Source organism: Clupea harengus, chromosome 7, assembly GCF_900700415.2.
Source record: "Clupea harengus chromosome 7, Ch_v2.0.2, whole genome shotgun sequence".
In the NCBI taxonomy this organism is placed as follows: Eukaryota; Metazoa; Chordata; class Actinopteri; order Clupeiformes; family Clupeidae; genus Clupea; species Clupea harengus.
In genome coordinates this window covers 6,622,689-6,635,619 of record NC_045158.1, presented here as the reverse complement: position 1 = coordinate 6,635,619, position 12,931 = coordinate 6,622,689, and the positions used below count along the sequence as shown (strand labels likewise).

Genomic DNA, 12,931 nt, shown 5'->3' with positions numbered 1-12,931 from the left:
TGACCAGAATGAAGAAGGCACTTTGTGAGAACTTACCATTCTTTGAAAAATATCACTTCTCTCCTTTAATAGTTTAGCAACAACTGGTGAGGAACCATTCGGGGATTATAAATAAAGATGAGTAAAAGACAGGAGGGTCAGTAACGGAACTATACAGTGATACAATCCTAATGAGAGAACGAGTATTCTGAGGTTAAGTGTCCATCCCTGAGCTCCCAGTAGACAACATTTTAAAGGATTTTTATTCACTTTCTTACACTTGTGTATCAGACTGACTGGCTGATATGCCCATAGAAGTCCTTTCCCTAATTACACTCCAAAGCTCTCTGGTTTTGGCTTAAATCATCTCCCCATCCAGGTTCTTGGAGTGCTAGTTGCCACCGAAAGTAAGAGAATATAAAGTTAAAGAGGGATTGATATCCACTTCATTGCACCATCTCTTGTATGTGATCACACTTCATCGTAGGTCCAGCATTGTGACTGTGGCATCTGTGATAACGATATGGCTTCCCTCCTGTCATGGCAAAGATAAAGATGGAAGAATGTACTTTTTAAAAATTCAACGCAGTGCACATCCTTGCATCAATTTAATGTCCAATAAACTAATTTAGACTACAATGTATTTAACACTGGAATTCATGGGGTTATATTGGGCGGGATCATATTTTGAAGAGGTAGTGACACTCACAGCAAAGAGAGGAGGATGTTTGGAGTGTGGATGGAAGCCCTTTTGTTTACAGGTAGAGATCTCCTCCATTCCATAGTCTGTCAGACTGAAGTATCCCGTCCTGCCAGAAAATCAAGTCAGGCAGTGTCACGATCAAAGGGAATATGGAGGTTTTATTGTTTCCAACCAAAATGGCTTAAATTGTTTTGGAAATGTTTCTATTGTACATGAATGCCCAGGTCCTGTGTTGGGACTCACTCGTTGAACTTTGGGGAGCACACGATAGCGATGGCCTCTGGCAGCATTAGTTGGTAGGAGCAGTGTGTGTGAAGGTCAACGCTGGATAGGAACGCCGTCTGTGTAGGGTGCGTCTACGAAACATGAAATTCAGAATTGCATGCAAAGCACACTTCAATCTCAAATGCAATCGTGTTTGCTCTTCAGTGATATACTTAATAATAGAGTAGTCATATCCATAGATATATTTTTAGGGTGTTGGAAGTGTTGTGATGGTTCTAGAACTGAAGAACCAATTTAGAAACAAGGAACTAGATTCGCATCAAAAAGGAAGAATCTACATCAACATCGTGCAAAACAGGAGCTTTTTATTTTTTTTTCAAATGTGTATCATTTGGCATGCGTACACACCACCACCACCAGCCATATACTCACATGAATCCAGCCCAGAGTGATGAGGTCATACTCTCCCTGGACCAGGAAGAGCTCCTCTTCATTCTCGGTGTCACAGTAGTCTGGGCCGCCACACTGCTTTGGCACGATCACATGGGTAATCGTGAAAGCATTCCTGGTCTAGGACAAACAGTCACAATGTTTGAGCACTTCAGTGTATTATTAACGAACAGCCACTGTGGAGCGATTTTAAACTAGCTGGCCTGGTAGAGCAACTGGTGCCATCAATGACATGTAACACAAGCTAAGACAACAAATGTGTGTGTTATACATTTCATCACTGTGCTTCATGCCTAGAGGTCTGTAGAAGCCAGAGGAAACACATCACAGAGGGCATAGAAGGTTTCTATGATGTACCAATTTGCCACAGAGAATCCCACAGGTCTCCACTGATCTGATAGTGTTGGCATTGGCCAGTCTCAGGAAGTTGCTACAAAGCTCAGCCGGCACAGCCAGTTGCCTCAGCCCATCGACCATGATGCCTGTACCACAGAAAATAAACGAGATGCAAATTCATGAGAAAAAGAGGTCAACAAAAAATCAGCTTCATTGGCTCTTCATTAGCTTCAAATTCACATAGGAAAATTCACATGGATCTCTAGTATCCACAAGTGGCATTCAACACAGACTTTACAAAGAAATCTAAGAAGAGACTTAAGAACAGTGAATCAAATGCTTTACTGTTGCTAGGTGAGATCAGGGATCCTGGCTTGAGCGAACGGTCAAAAGCAGGAGGCGATACAGGTGTCCGGGCAGGTTCACTGGAGTGGTTGGCGCTAGGGCACACAGAACTCTGAGCCGGGGAAGGCGACTGCGGGGAGGGGAGGGGTGGCCCCTGGATGCCGGGGATGAGCGGGCCGCCGGGGTTGAGGGCACTGGGAACCGGGTCGTTGAACTCCTGGAGGACACGCTTGCGCTCCTTCTCCAGCTCCTGCAAGCGGATCATATCCTCGAAGGCACTAAACTGCTCCTGCTCGCGCTGCCGCCGCTGCATCTCCGCCACGCGCTGCCTCTCCACCGTCAGCTCTTGCTGCCTCGACAGCTTCTGGGACATGACGGCCTCCTCCTCCTCCTGCTGCAAACGACCACACACACACACCCGGGGTGAGCTTCAGAATAGAGCGCAGTAACAACGCCCCTCATGCCAACTCCACTTAGAGCACACTCAGAAAGAACAAACATTTTGTCTTTTTTGTCTGCTTGCAACAACTATGCTTCTCTACATATTTCTCGCTGAAGACTTCTCTTGCATTTTCTTTTACCAACATCCCTCCCCTGACCTACAAGACAAAAATCACAGCAAACAGCAAGGCCTTGGTGCGCAACACATGGCCCAAGATGGGAAATGTCTCGGGGAGTGACTTCATATGGCAAAGTTGGTAAAGGCATTAACTAATTTCTTTAAAAAGCACTCAGCCCGTAGAACATACTGGCAAACTGCTGTAATATCGTTGGAGAACATAGGCAGGGAAGGAGTTTACCTTTCTGACAAGATACTCAGCATACTCTCTCTCATATCTCCTAATGATATGTTTCTTCAGCTCTTCTGCTTGAGGGAAGGCAACCTCCTTGAGTTTCTGTTTTGGTGACAAAATGCATCAGATAAGAAACCACACAATTCCTGATGCCATACTAAAGAGCTGTTTTTATTAGACACAAGAAAAAACACAAACACACATGTTTCATATGAAAAATTAGGGTACATCTGTCAGAGTGGTTTTGCATGTTATGTGAACCTTTAAAGTGTCCTTCTTCTCCGGAATAGCTGAAGTCTTATACTCTGGATGTTTTGGCAGCTTTTCAATGAAAAGCCTACAGGGGAGAAATGAAAATTAAATGTAAAGTTTGTATGGCACCTGTAACATGCAGGTTTTGTTGTGAATCCGTCAGCAGCACAAAACTCTTACACCGCCCCCCCCCCCCCCCCCAACAACATCCCAACTCTTACGTGATGTATTTATTGTAAAGGATGAAAGCACGCTCTGTGTTCCCTTCCTCAGCATAGGTGTGGGCCATCCGAATCATTTCCATGCCGGAGCGGAAGTAGCGGCGAGCGGGCACGTTCTCGTTGACGTCCACCACACTCCCCTTTTTGGTTAAGGCACGCACCCGCTCCTCGGGCGGGAGACTTGGATCGGTGTGGTCCAACATGGTTCCCTTCAATCAGAGGAGGTCCCCACTAGGTCACCTGGAATGCACAGTCCAATCAATGGAGCATTGCCTATCCTAAATATAGATCTTGTTTTAGATGTATTTTAATGACTTGAGTAAAGAGAAGTAGCCTACAGATTGCCATCACTGCACCACACTGGTAATTTGATCTACTACCACACCCACTCCCCCATATGGCACTTCTTAGAATTCATCTTACTAGTTATCGGTCAGACCTGTAGTGACAGTTATGCAAAAAGTTTAGTTGCATAACTTTGTTAATTAGCTCTTTATCATAGCAGATCGCCTTTGATAAGTGGTATGGTGGTTATAGAAAACACAGCGATGATGAAATGCTGTTGCTCAATAGCACTACTGTAAGAAAATGAAGAAAGCGAGTTCTCTGTGCATTCCTCCACAGAAACACGTGGAAAGAGGACACCTGCATAGATAGACAGGATTCAGGGTAATGTGTTTACAATAAGCTCCAAGGGTACTTAAGACAACCATCCTTGAAATGCATTCTCTCTCGTCATCTGGGAAATCCAGTTCTGCACCCGAACCATACAAAGACTACTGACGTCCAGTTTCTACACTGGCTGGCTTTAGTTCATTTCAGTTTGTAGAAACACAAATGTGTCCACACGTTTAGCCAGCGAAGTAACAGGCAGGGTCTACGTCAATAACATTTGCTAGCGTGTTACAGTAAGCATGGGTCCCAAATCTCTGCTCACTCAACACTATTTATTGTTCAAGACCCAATTACACTTGTACAAAGTGTCGTTTTCCTACTGTCCTTCTCTTGTTTAGGAACAGTAAGCTGCGTGAGTTTATAATATTTCCATGGACACCCATGCTATCGTGCTACTGGTGTCGTTTGCAAGAAAACAACCTTACCTGATTGTTGATGGATGACGGTAGCCTATCGCCTACTTGATCAGGTAAGCGTTACCCCCAACATTTTTATCTGTTAACTGTTTTATCAACGAAAAAGCTTTGTGGCGGCCCAATATTTACACTCCAGAATACTGAACTATCTGCGTATTTAGACAGAGTTGGTTTGTGGGTAGCATCGACTTTACTTCAGATTTTGTCTATGGTTTGGGCTGTACGCGGAAGAATCCCGAAACGGAAATACGCAAGCATGCGCCCGCCCTTTCAAAATCCGAGCACTCGCTCTTCAGTCTCACAAATCTACTCCTGTGTCTCTACAGTCGAAACAAAATACAAAGATAGGCTCCTTGCCAGTATCTTCGGTAACAAACAGCTATTTTGTATTTTGTCAACATAGATAGCAGCCATATAATCATATTAGTTACGTATTTGTAAAACAGTAGGCTAGCAATTAATGCAAACTTTTAATTTCAATCTGTACATCAAGATCATTTATAAAAAAAAATATGAAATACTGGTGTACCCTGCACATCAGTAAACTTTTCATGTTTGACTAATATAATTGGTTTGCTCTGTAAGCATGAGCAGAGACTGCTGTAGGCCATTTCAAAACAATCTACCATTCAAATTCCACAATACTGCATGATATCTTTTGTTTAAAAAATCTTAATCTAACATGTTTAATTTAAAACGAGCAAATGCCTAAACCAAGCGCATGAACCTCTGATATGAGACATATGACATAAAGACTATTTTCCCCTTGAAAACCAATTTCGCTGCCCTATCTCCCTGCTGTTGTAACACAGTCACATTGGCCTCCCTCACAGGAGGCACACTTCAGGGCTGTGGTCCGGTAGGCTTTCCACACAATGGGGTCTTGGAGACACACAGTCCCTCCACCTCTCTTCTCCTCTGCCTTATTGCGGTTGATGTCTCCCACGCAGACCCAGCCACCTGCACTTCCGACCGCAGCCTTAGTGCTGACTGCCCACTTGGAGTGGTCCTCTGTAGCCTTGAACGTGAACCTCTGCCCGGGGGCAAGCTCCTGTATGTTCAACACCTTCCAGCTCGGGGAGCAGTCTGAGGGCAGAATCCCGGTGGACCGCTGCCAGAACTGAACCAGCAGGTCCGACTGAAGAGCTGGGGCCACCCAGGAGTGATAGAGATCTTAATACATGACAGAAAGAAAAGGAAGTAGACACTAAATGACGAGGCAGAAGATTATCGAAGAGCATCAGAAAGTAAAAAAAACTATCCAGTGTTTTGTGTCAGTCACCTGGAATTCCAGGTGCAACCTTGAGAGATACAATTAATAAATAAATTCACAAAGCTAGGAGCTAATGAGCATTTCTACCTCCGTGGCATGATGCATGTTTGGTCAGAGTACAATGGGCCCACAATAATATTTATTATAAAACAATTGGGTTCTATTGAATTATTTAGCTGTTTCTGATTGGACGAGAGACGTTCCATGAGTTGGAATATCCCAGGACATCCCTACTCGGACTTTTCACAGCTAAAAATAAATCACTCCGCGATGAAACATTCTATAGCACGTTGATACAATTAAGCGATAACCGTTAATTCAAAGTTCTTATAATTCCAAAAGACGTTGACAATGGAACTATTTTTTTGTTGCGGAGAAACAATGGCGAAATAAACATTTTTAAATCAATAACTTCGTGTTTAAATGTTAATTGGTTGACTGCGCCACTCGGCCTCCGGCCTCGTGGCTACGGCCGAACACCACCCGTGGGAATATCCCTTACCTACCCCACTCGCACTCGTACTATATTGCTTAAATATATGACACTTAAACATGCCACCCCTCCCAACGTGCATGTTCTTAACCTACACTGTAGTTATTGGTCATATTTACCATCTGCAAAGGATGCTCCTTTGGCAAAGTTGATGAATTTGGTCCCACCCAAAGACGTGAGTGCTATGCTGCGATTGGTTATTTTGGAGGCATCCTGTAGAAGACTGACATTCCCTCCCTCTTGCTGGCTCTGTTTACACAGCTGGACCATGGATTGTACAGAGGAGCTGAGGGAAGCGGGAATATGGCAGTCAAAGATGTGTGGCTGGTTAATCTGTAGCTGTTCCCCTGAGTATGACAAAACAAAGCATACAGTTTCATACATCACACAATTAACATAATCTTCTAGTACAAATAAGAATATTCACCCAATTCCATGTTCCACTGTTCTTTTGTTAAAAGAGACAAATATTTGCAATACGGATGAGAGTTATCGCTTGTAAAGAATGTCTTCATTCAGATACGAGATCACTTGAACAAATGTATTTTATATTAATCTATCTGAATGGCAATAGTTTTATTAAATAGCATTTCCTATTAATAACATTGTCAAGGGATTCTGTTTTCAGAGGTTTTATAAAAAAAAAACACAAATATTTTTACACCAACTTTTCATATAATAATAATACATAGTGACTAGCTAACTAGCTGATTCATATAACAAACCTTACCTATAGTCTGGAAGCGATCCAAAGGGTAGGTGACACAGATGAAGTTCTGACCATTCACAATACCAGTGTCTGGGTACGAAAATTGTCCGACTTTCTTGGGTGGTGGAAAATGTGGTGTGCTGTGGACCAGCCAATACCCTTGCTTTTTGTCAAATAAGACAACGCCTGAGGAAGGGAAATAGAACAGAATTCTCACATAAAGTCATATGAGGATATGAAAGCAGGAACAACCAAGTGCAGCCTATAAAAAATGATGCATGACAAAAGCCATTATAAATTATAATTAGAGAACTGTCCTTTTCTAAGGCTTTCACTGTGAAATTGAGGGTAAGACTCCGACCTTACCTTTGGTATGACCCCCACTTCTGCCAACATTCCCAGCTCTTCCAGTCCCTGGCACTGGTGTGGGTGGCTGATCATTGTACAGTATGTAGCCCTGCTCAGTGCTCTACAAAAACAGGTGGAATTGTCATTGTTATTGATTAAGTGAACAAACAGTGCCAAACACAGACAACACTGCATATAAATAATGAAATGTGTTCATTGCTTTTATAGTTCTGTCCAATCAATAACTAAGTTTGTCATATATTCGAATGTGGTATGTATGTATGTATTTGACATGAGGCGTTGCTGACCGTGTATAGTTGTCCAACAGTCCTTCCCAAGGCTCCTGCACTGTCGTTCACCAGTACTTTCCCATCTGTCCATCCCCCACTCACTTTGTTCATGAAAAGATACTTCAACCCCTCTAAACGGGACTCATGGTGAGGGAGTTTATAGACGTAAAACCTGCAATGGAGCACCCATTCTGCAGGTGAGCCTTACACTGTGCATTTATGCATGTATTGTGTTATTAAACAGTTCGTTATAATATTTGCACCAGAATTATTTTCTTCCCCTTTATTTGTCCTCATACTGACCAGTCAACAGCTTTCCCCAAGTCATCATAGCAGGTAATCGGGCCTGCGCTCCCCTCTAGCGCTTGGTAAAGCAGCAGCAACAGGGCGAGAGGAACAGCGAACATGACCCACTGAGGAAGCGAAACCATTTGAAAAGTAAGTATATTACTGAGCAATGAGCAAATATATGATCGTGTAAAGAACTATTAATGCTTTTAGATAACGTAATTTATAAAAAAAAAAAGTATCACGTTGCTTCAATGCGCAGAATTAAGTTTATTAAAATTTCACATTTCAGGATGATGTGTACAAACAAGTGATTGAACCGATTTAATCTGAGCCAAGGAGCAAATCCGTACATAGGCTGAGGAAGCGAAACCATTTGAAAAGTAAGCATATTTACTGAGCAATGAGTAAATATATGATCGTGTAAAGAACTACTAACGTAATTTATCTAAAAGTATCACGTTGCTTCAATATGCAAAATTAAGTTTACTAAAATGTCACATTTCAGGATGATGTCTACAAACAACTGATTGAACAGATTTAATCGGAGCCAAGGAGCAAATCCATACATAGGCTAAGATATAGATAAACTTGCTGAAATCACAGCAACACGAAAAGTTGTTGAATTGTGTATGACTCACCTTCTTAATGTTAGGAACGTCAACCGACTGGGGTTTTTTGAAAAGTAAAACTCACACTCAAGTAAAACGAGTAACACTTCAGAGATTGGTTTGGTTTCAAATTCAGACAATCCAAAAAACGCTCTGTTCCTCCATCTGACACATTTAAACTCCTCACATCAGTGTTTTGAAGCTGCGTGACGTCTGCTTGAACGAGATCATGTGATCAGGTTGGTCACGTGTTTGTTGTTACAAACTGAAAAATCTTTAATGACATCCTTGAAGATTATTTACCTGAGTATCACTAAGGTGTTTGATGACATCTGAGGAATGCATCAGACTTTTATTTCTTTCCGCACACAAGATAGCAAATACAAATATATTACATGATGTTTGTCATGCGAAGACATACAAAAGAATTATAATAGTAATAATTTGCTGACAAATTGATAATTAAAATACATTTTATTCCTTATCAGTATGCTGCTCTCAGAAATTACATACAGTAGTATTCCACTTATAATTGAAGTTAAATGCACCCCCCTTATAATGCCTTCCTACAAAGCTGATATTTAGGAAATCAGAACATTGAATCCTGACATCATTTAACAACCAACCAGTGAGGCTAGTGTAAGATAGTTGTTGAATAGCATGAAATCTGTACAAGGTGATGGGTATCTAATGTTATTTGAAAGTTCAGTAATCAAACAATCTGGTTTATTACTGCTGATACACGGCCTATACTCTGATATTAAAATATACGGCCATTAACTTAAATGTAATGTTACAAGTTCAAAAAGACAATGTTGTCATAAACCTCATGTGTCACACTTGAGTAAATTGCCTCTGACTTAGTAAGAAACTGTATATCTGTTCTACTTATAATAGCCCACCTGGTCATTTGCATTGAACTACTCCATACAATCTCCTTCAACTACATTTTAATTACATTTGTGCGTTGTGACTTGCGTTGTGCAAAGTGCTTAATAGATTTTGTGACACGCACCTCCAAGAGTGGCATTTAATAGTTTCACAATAAATAAATTGAGGCAAACCGGAAGTAAAACATTTAGATTCTCTGTTGGGGGGAACTGAAGAATGGACTGGACAACACTGCAGGACCGTTGCATAGCAAGACGATACATGTCTGCTACATCTTCAGGCCAGCCATATCTTTCTAATCCTGGGCCTACAAAACACTCCAGGCAAAGACCAATGACATAAATACACTGGGTGCAGGTCACTGCTGTTGATGAGACCATCTTCTGAGGCCCTCATTTAACTATGTAGCATGTAGCTGTCTGTCAGAGGCAGGGAGGGAGGAAGAGCGAAGAAACATGGCTGCTTGAGTGCGAGTGACATGAATGTCTTTCATTGTCATGTGTCAACTGAGTTCAGCCTTTGGCACCTTGCTCCACTTCTTCATCCTCACCTTTCACCTGAAAGGGGAACAGACAAAGACATTTGGGGTGAGATGCTACAACCCTGTAATTAAACTTTTATAACTTTAACTGTGATAACTTCAGCCCTTTTAAAAAAAAACTCGTTATGCCATTTCAATCAATCTCTTGAATTTATGAGCCAAAAAAACATTTAACTGAATCACTGTTTTTACTACTCCTGAATTCACAAGTGAACCAGAACTGAACACTCTGAATTGCCCAAGGGTCATTGCACTGCTAACAAAATAAAAGTCCATTCTAAATGATCCCATTCCCCAATGTCAATTTCAAAATCAAAGACCTGTGGGGGGGAAACATACCTATGGCAGTCATGAAAGCACAAAATCATCAAAGTAACAAGCAACTTTGAGAGGATTAGTAGGCGTGCAAGAAATGAACAACACCTGACGGAACTCACCTGCTCTACTCCCTCCACCTCCGGGACGTAGAACTGGAGCATGTTCTGGATTCCGCTCTTGAGAGTGACAATGGAACTGGGGCAGCTGGTGCAGGAGCCCTGTAGTTGCAGTTTCACGATGCCATCTTCAAAGCCTCTATACACTACGTCACCTCCGTCTTCCTGCACTGTAGGCCTGCGGGGCAAAAGACAAGCAGACATAGTTTGCATCTTACTGGTTTAAAACGGTTGATTTTAGATATTTTGGTGCTATATAAATAAAACTGAATTTAATTTAATTGAATTGAATATTAAGATTCAAACTCATGTCACAGAGTTCATTCTGATTTTATGGTGGTCTGATTATTTTTCAACTTACCTGATACGAGTGTCCAGAAGTTCTTTTATCATTAACACTACCTCATCATCATCATCTGATGGGGCTGTTAGAGAAGGAGCATAGTGTAACTCAAACACTGACATATGCGCTACATCTGTTCATTCAAGGTGTCCTACGTCAGTCTAATAGCCTTGTTTGTTAAAAAGCTGATGAGAAAACAAAAGCCCCCAACCTGTATCTACTTGTGGTGTGGCCTCCTCATTGACCACAGGAAGTCCAGTAGTAAAGAAGTCCATGATTGTTGCAAAGACATCAGGCTTGATTACTTTCCACTCCATAGTCTCATCAGCCTAACATATGGAAATAGTAACATGAATATCAGTCATTTCTGTAGCATCCACATAATGCTACTAATGCCAAACTGTATAGCACTGTATTTCATACAGTTCCTACCTTGGTTATTGTTATGAAATCTGGACCCAGAAAAACGCCTTTGACACCATCAATTTTGAACAGATGCCTGTAAAATGTCAAACGTTATAGTCAGATCAATGATGAGTGAATTTAAATAATGCCTACTCTCTCTGCGTGTGTAGTCAAGCCACAGTCTGTCAACAACTGAATAAAAATGCATGCAAGACAGAAATGCAGAGCACCTAGCCAGGGGAGAAGAAAATGCATCACGAGGCCCAGCAAAATCCATCGTCCCAGACTCCAGCACAATGCGACCAGGCAGGAACTTTAGACTGTTTGGGTTTGGGGTGTCTTGGGTCTGTATGAACATGTTTCTCACTGGAAGAAAGGCAAATAAAGTAAGAGTTAATCAGATGATGATTCTTGATCTGATAGCACTGTTAGAGAACACGAGTGGAAAACTGCTTACCAAATAAATGGTTTGGGCCTGATGGCAGTGGCAGCCTTCCTGTAACGTTAACTGCCATTTTGGCTGAGGGTCTGCCCAGTACAGCAACATAATTACGAACAGCGTGTCTGTAAAAATGTTCAGGATTGTAGATGTTGTATTGACACATTTGCCTTGAACTCATGGGAGACAGCTAATGTCAGTCAACACAGAAAGGTAAAGTACATCGACTGTGTAGAGGTATATTCCATACATAATAAATATACACAAACACACACACATTTTTTTTTATTTTTATATATATATATATATATATATATATATATAGGATTATGAAACGCACCTATATATATATATATATATATATATATATATAAAAAACAAGTCATATACATGGCACTTACATAAAAACCTATTACTTGCATATTACGAAAGTGACATTACCCTCCATTAGGTTGCTAGCTATGCCGTTAGCTGACTAAGAAAGTCTAAATTGAGGACAAATCTGCGTCAGACCTTGCAGCTAGCTTAACGTTACACTGACAGGATTATGAAACGCACCTACTCACGACCACAGAAGTAAAATGAGATAATCGTAAATAAACTGTTTTATGAAAGACTATGTGCTCTATGAAAAACTTCGGGGCAATCAAGGGAAACTCACGGTCTTGCTATTAACGCAGAAATATTCCACAACCTCCCGACCCGACTGTAGGATGCCATGTTTGGCCAGCAGCGTGTAGCCAGCGACAATAACAAAAATGTCCTCATGTCCGCCACTCGTAATATTTTCAAAATAAAAGCCGAAGTTCATTCATTGGTTTTTAATTATACAATGACAAAAATGAATAAACAATGCTCATTTAACACACTGTATGTGCTACCAAAAGTACACTAAACGTAGAGGTGGAAAAAATGCCCTTTTTAAATACAAAGAACCTAAAAGTGTATAATCTGAAAGAAGGTTATTTGTAAATTACAATCTACTCTTTGTTCACCAGCTGTCATGGGTATTTTAAATATTGTTTGTGCTGTATGTGTATGTATGGTATATATACATGCTTATTATACGGCTCTTCAGAATGTTCCAAAAAGTTCCGTTGATTTGAATGGGCCATCCCAACGTTCGCCGGTGAATATTTCCTGATATTCACGGCTGCGAAAAGATATTGACCGCTGTCATTGGCAACGGGTTTTTTTGCTTCTAATTCACATCTTTCATATCATTCCGCAAGTAGTCCGGTCATTTAACGTAACAGACTCATTGTAATTTGAAGTCAGTAAGTAATGGGTTGCTACGCAACACCTGAAACTTAAAAGTTCTATTTGCTTGAAGAACTATTTATTTCTTGGCGGAAATCACGAAACGGCAACTAAATCATTAAAAAGAGGTATTTTGGAGGAATGTCTTCTATAGTTTTTGGCAAGTAACCGTATAATAAGCTAGAAAATAAATAAATAAATCCGCTGCGC

The 12,931-nt window shown here is 41.1% G+C and overlaps 3 protein-coding genes across 3 annotated transcripts; all 3 read right to left on the bottom strand.

Annotated features, from left to right (window-relative positions):
- Positions 1–35: 35 nt before the first annotated feature.
- On the bottom strand, positions 36–4,734 carry stambpb (STAM binding protein b). Its single transcript, XM_012816010.3, has 10 exons — positions 4,406–4,734; positions 3,306–3,545; positions 3,094–3,169; positions 2,839–2,934; positions 2,039–2,432; positions 1,715–1,839; positions 1,340–1,477; positions 926–1,038; positions 689–788; positions 36–514 (listed from the first exon to the last, which is right to left on the bottom strand). The coding sequence occupies exons 2-10, from the start codon at positions 3,506–3,508 to the stop codon at positions 458–460; spliced, it is 1,302 nt and encodes a 433-aa protein (XP_012671464.1). The 5' UTR covers positions 3,509–3,545; positions 4,406–4,734; the 3' UTR covers positions 36–457.
- Positions 4,735–4,853: 119 nt separating this feature from the next.
- LOC105889914 (deoxyribonuclease-2-alpha-like) lies at positions 4,854–8,630 on the bottom strand. The gene is made up of 7 exons (XM_012815848.3): positions 8,439–8,630; positions 7,813–7,922; positions 7,528–7,681; positions 7,238–7,340; positions 6,893–7,057; positions 6,282–6,509; positions 4,854–5,569 (listed from the first exon to the last, which is right to left on the bottom strand). The coding sequence occupies exons 2-7, from the start codon at positions 7,914–7,916 to the stop codon at positions 5,184–5,186; spliced, it is 1,140 nt and encodes a 379-aa protein (XP_012671302.1). The 5' UTR covers positions 7,917–7,922; positions 8,439–8,630; the 3' UTR covers positions 4,854–5,183.
- A 237-nt stretch (positions 8,631–8,867) lies between these two features.
- Positions 8,868–12,229, bottom strand: nfu1 (NFU1 iron-sulfur cluster scaffold homolog (S. cerevisiae)). The gene is made up of 8 exons (XM_012816015.2): positions 12,123–12,229; positions 11,480–11,586; positions 11,253–11,388; positions 11,050–11,116; positions 10,829–10,946; positions 10,636–10,699; positions 10,278–10,452; positions 8,868–9,856 (listed from the first exon to the last, which is right to left on the bottom strand). The coding sequence occupies exons 1-8, from the start codon at positions 12,227–12,229 to the stop codon at positions 9,812–9,814; spliced, it is 819 nt and encodes a 272-aa protein (XP_012671469.2). The 3' UTR covers positions 8,868–9,811.
- Positions 12,230–12,931: the final 702 nt, after the last annotated feature.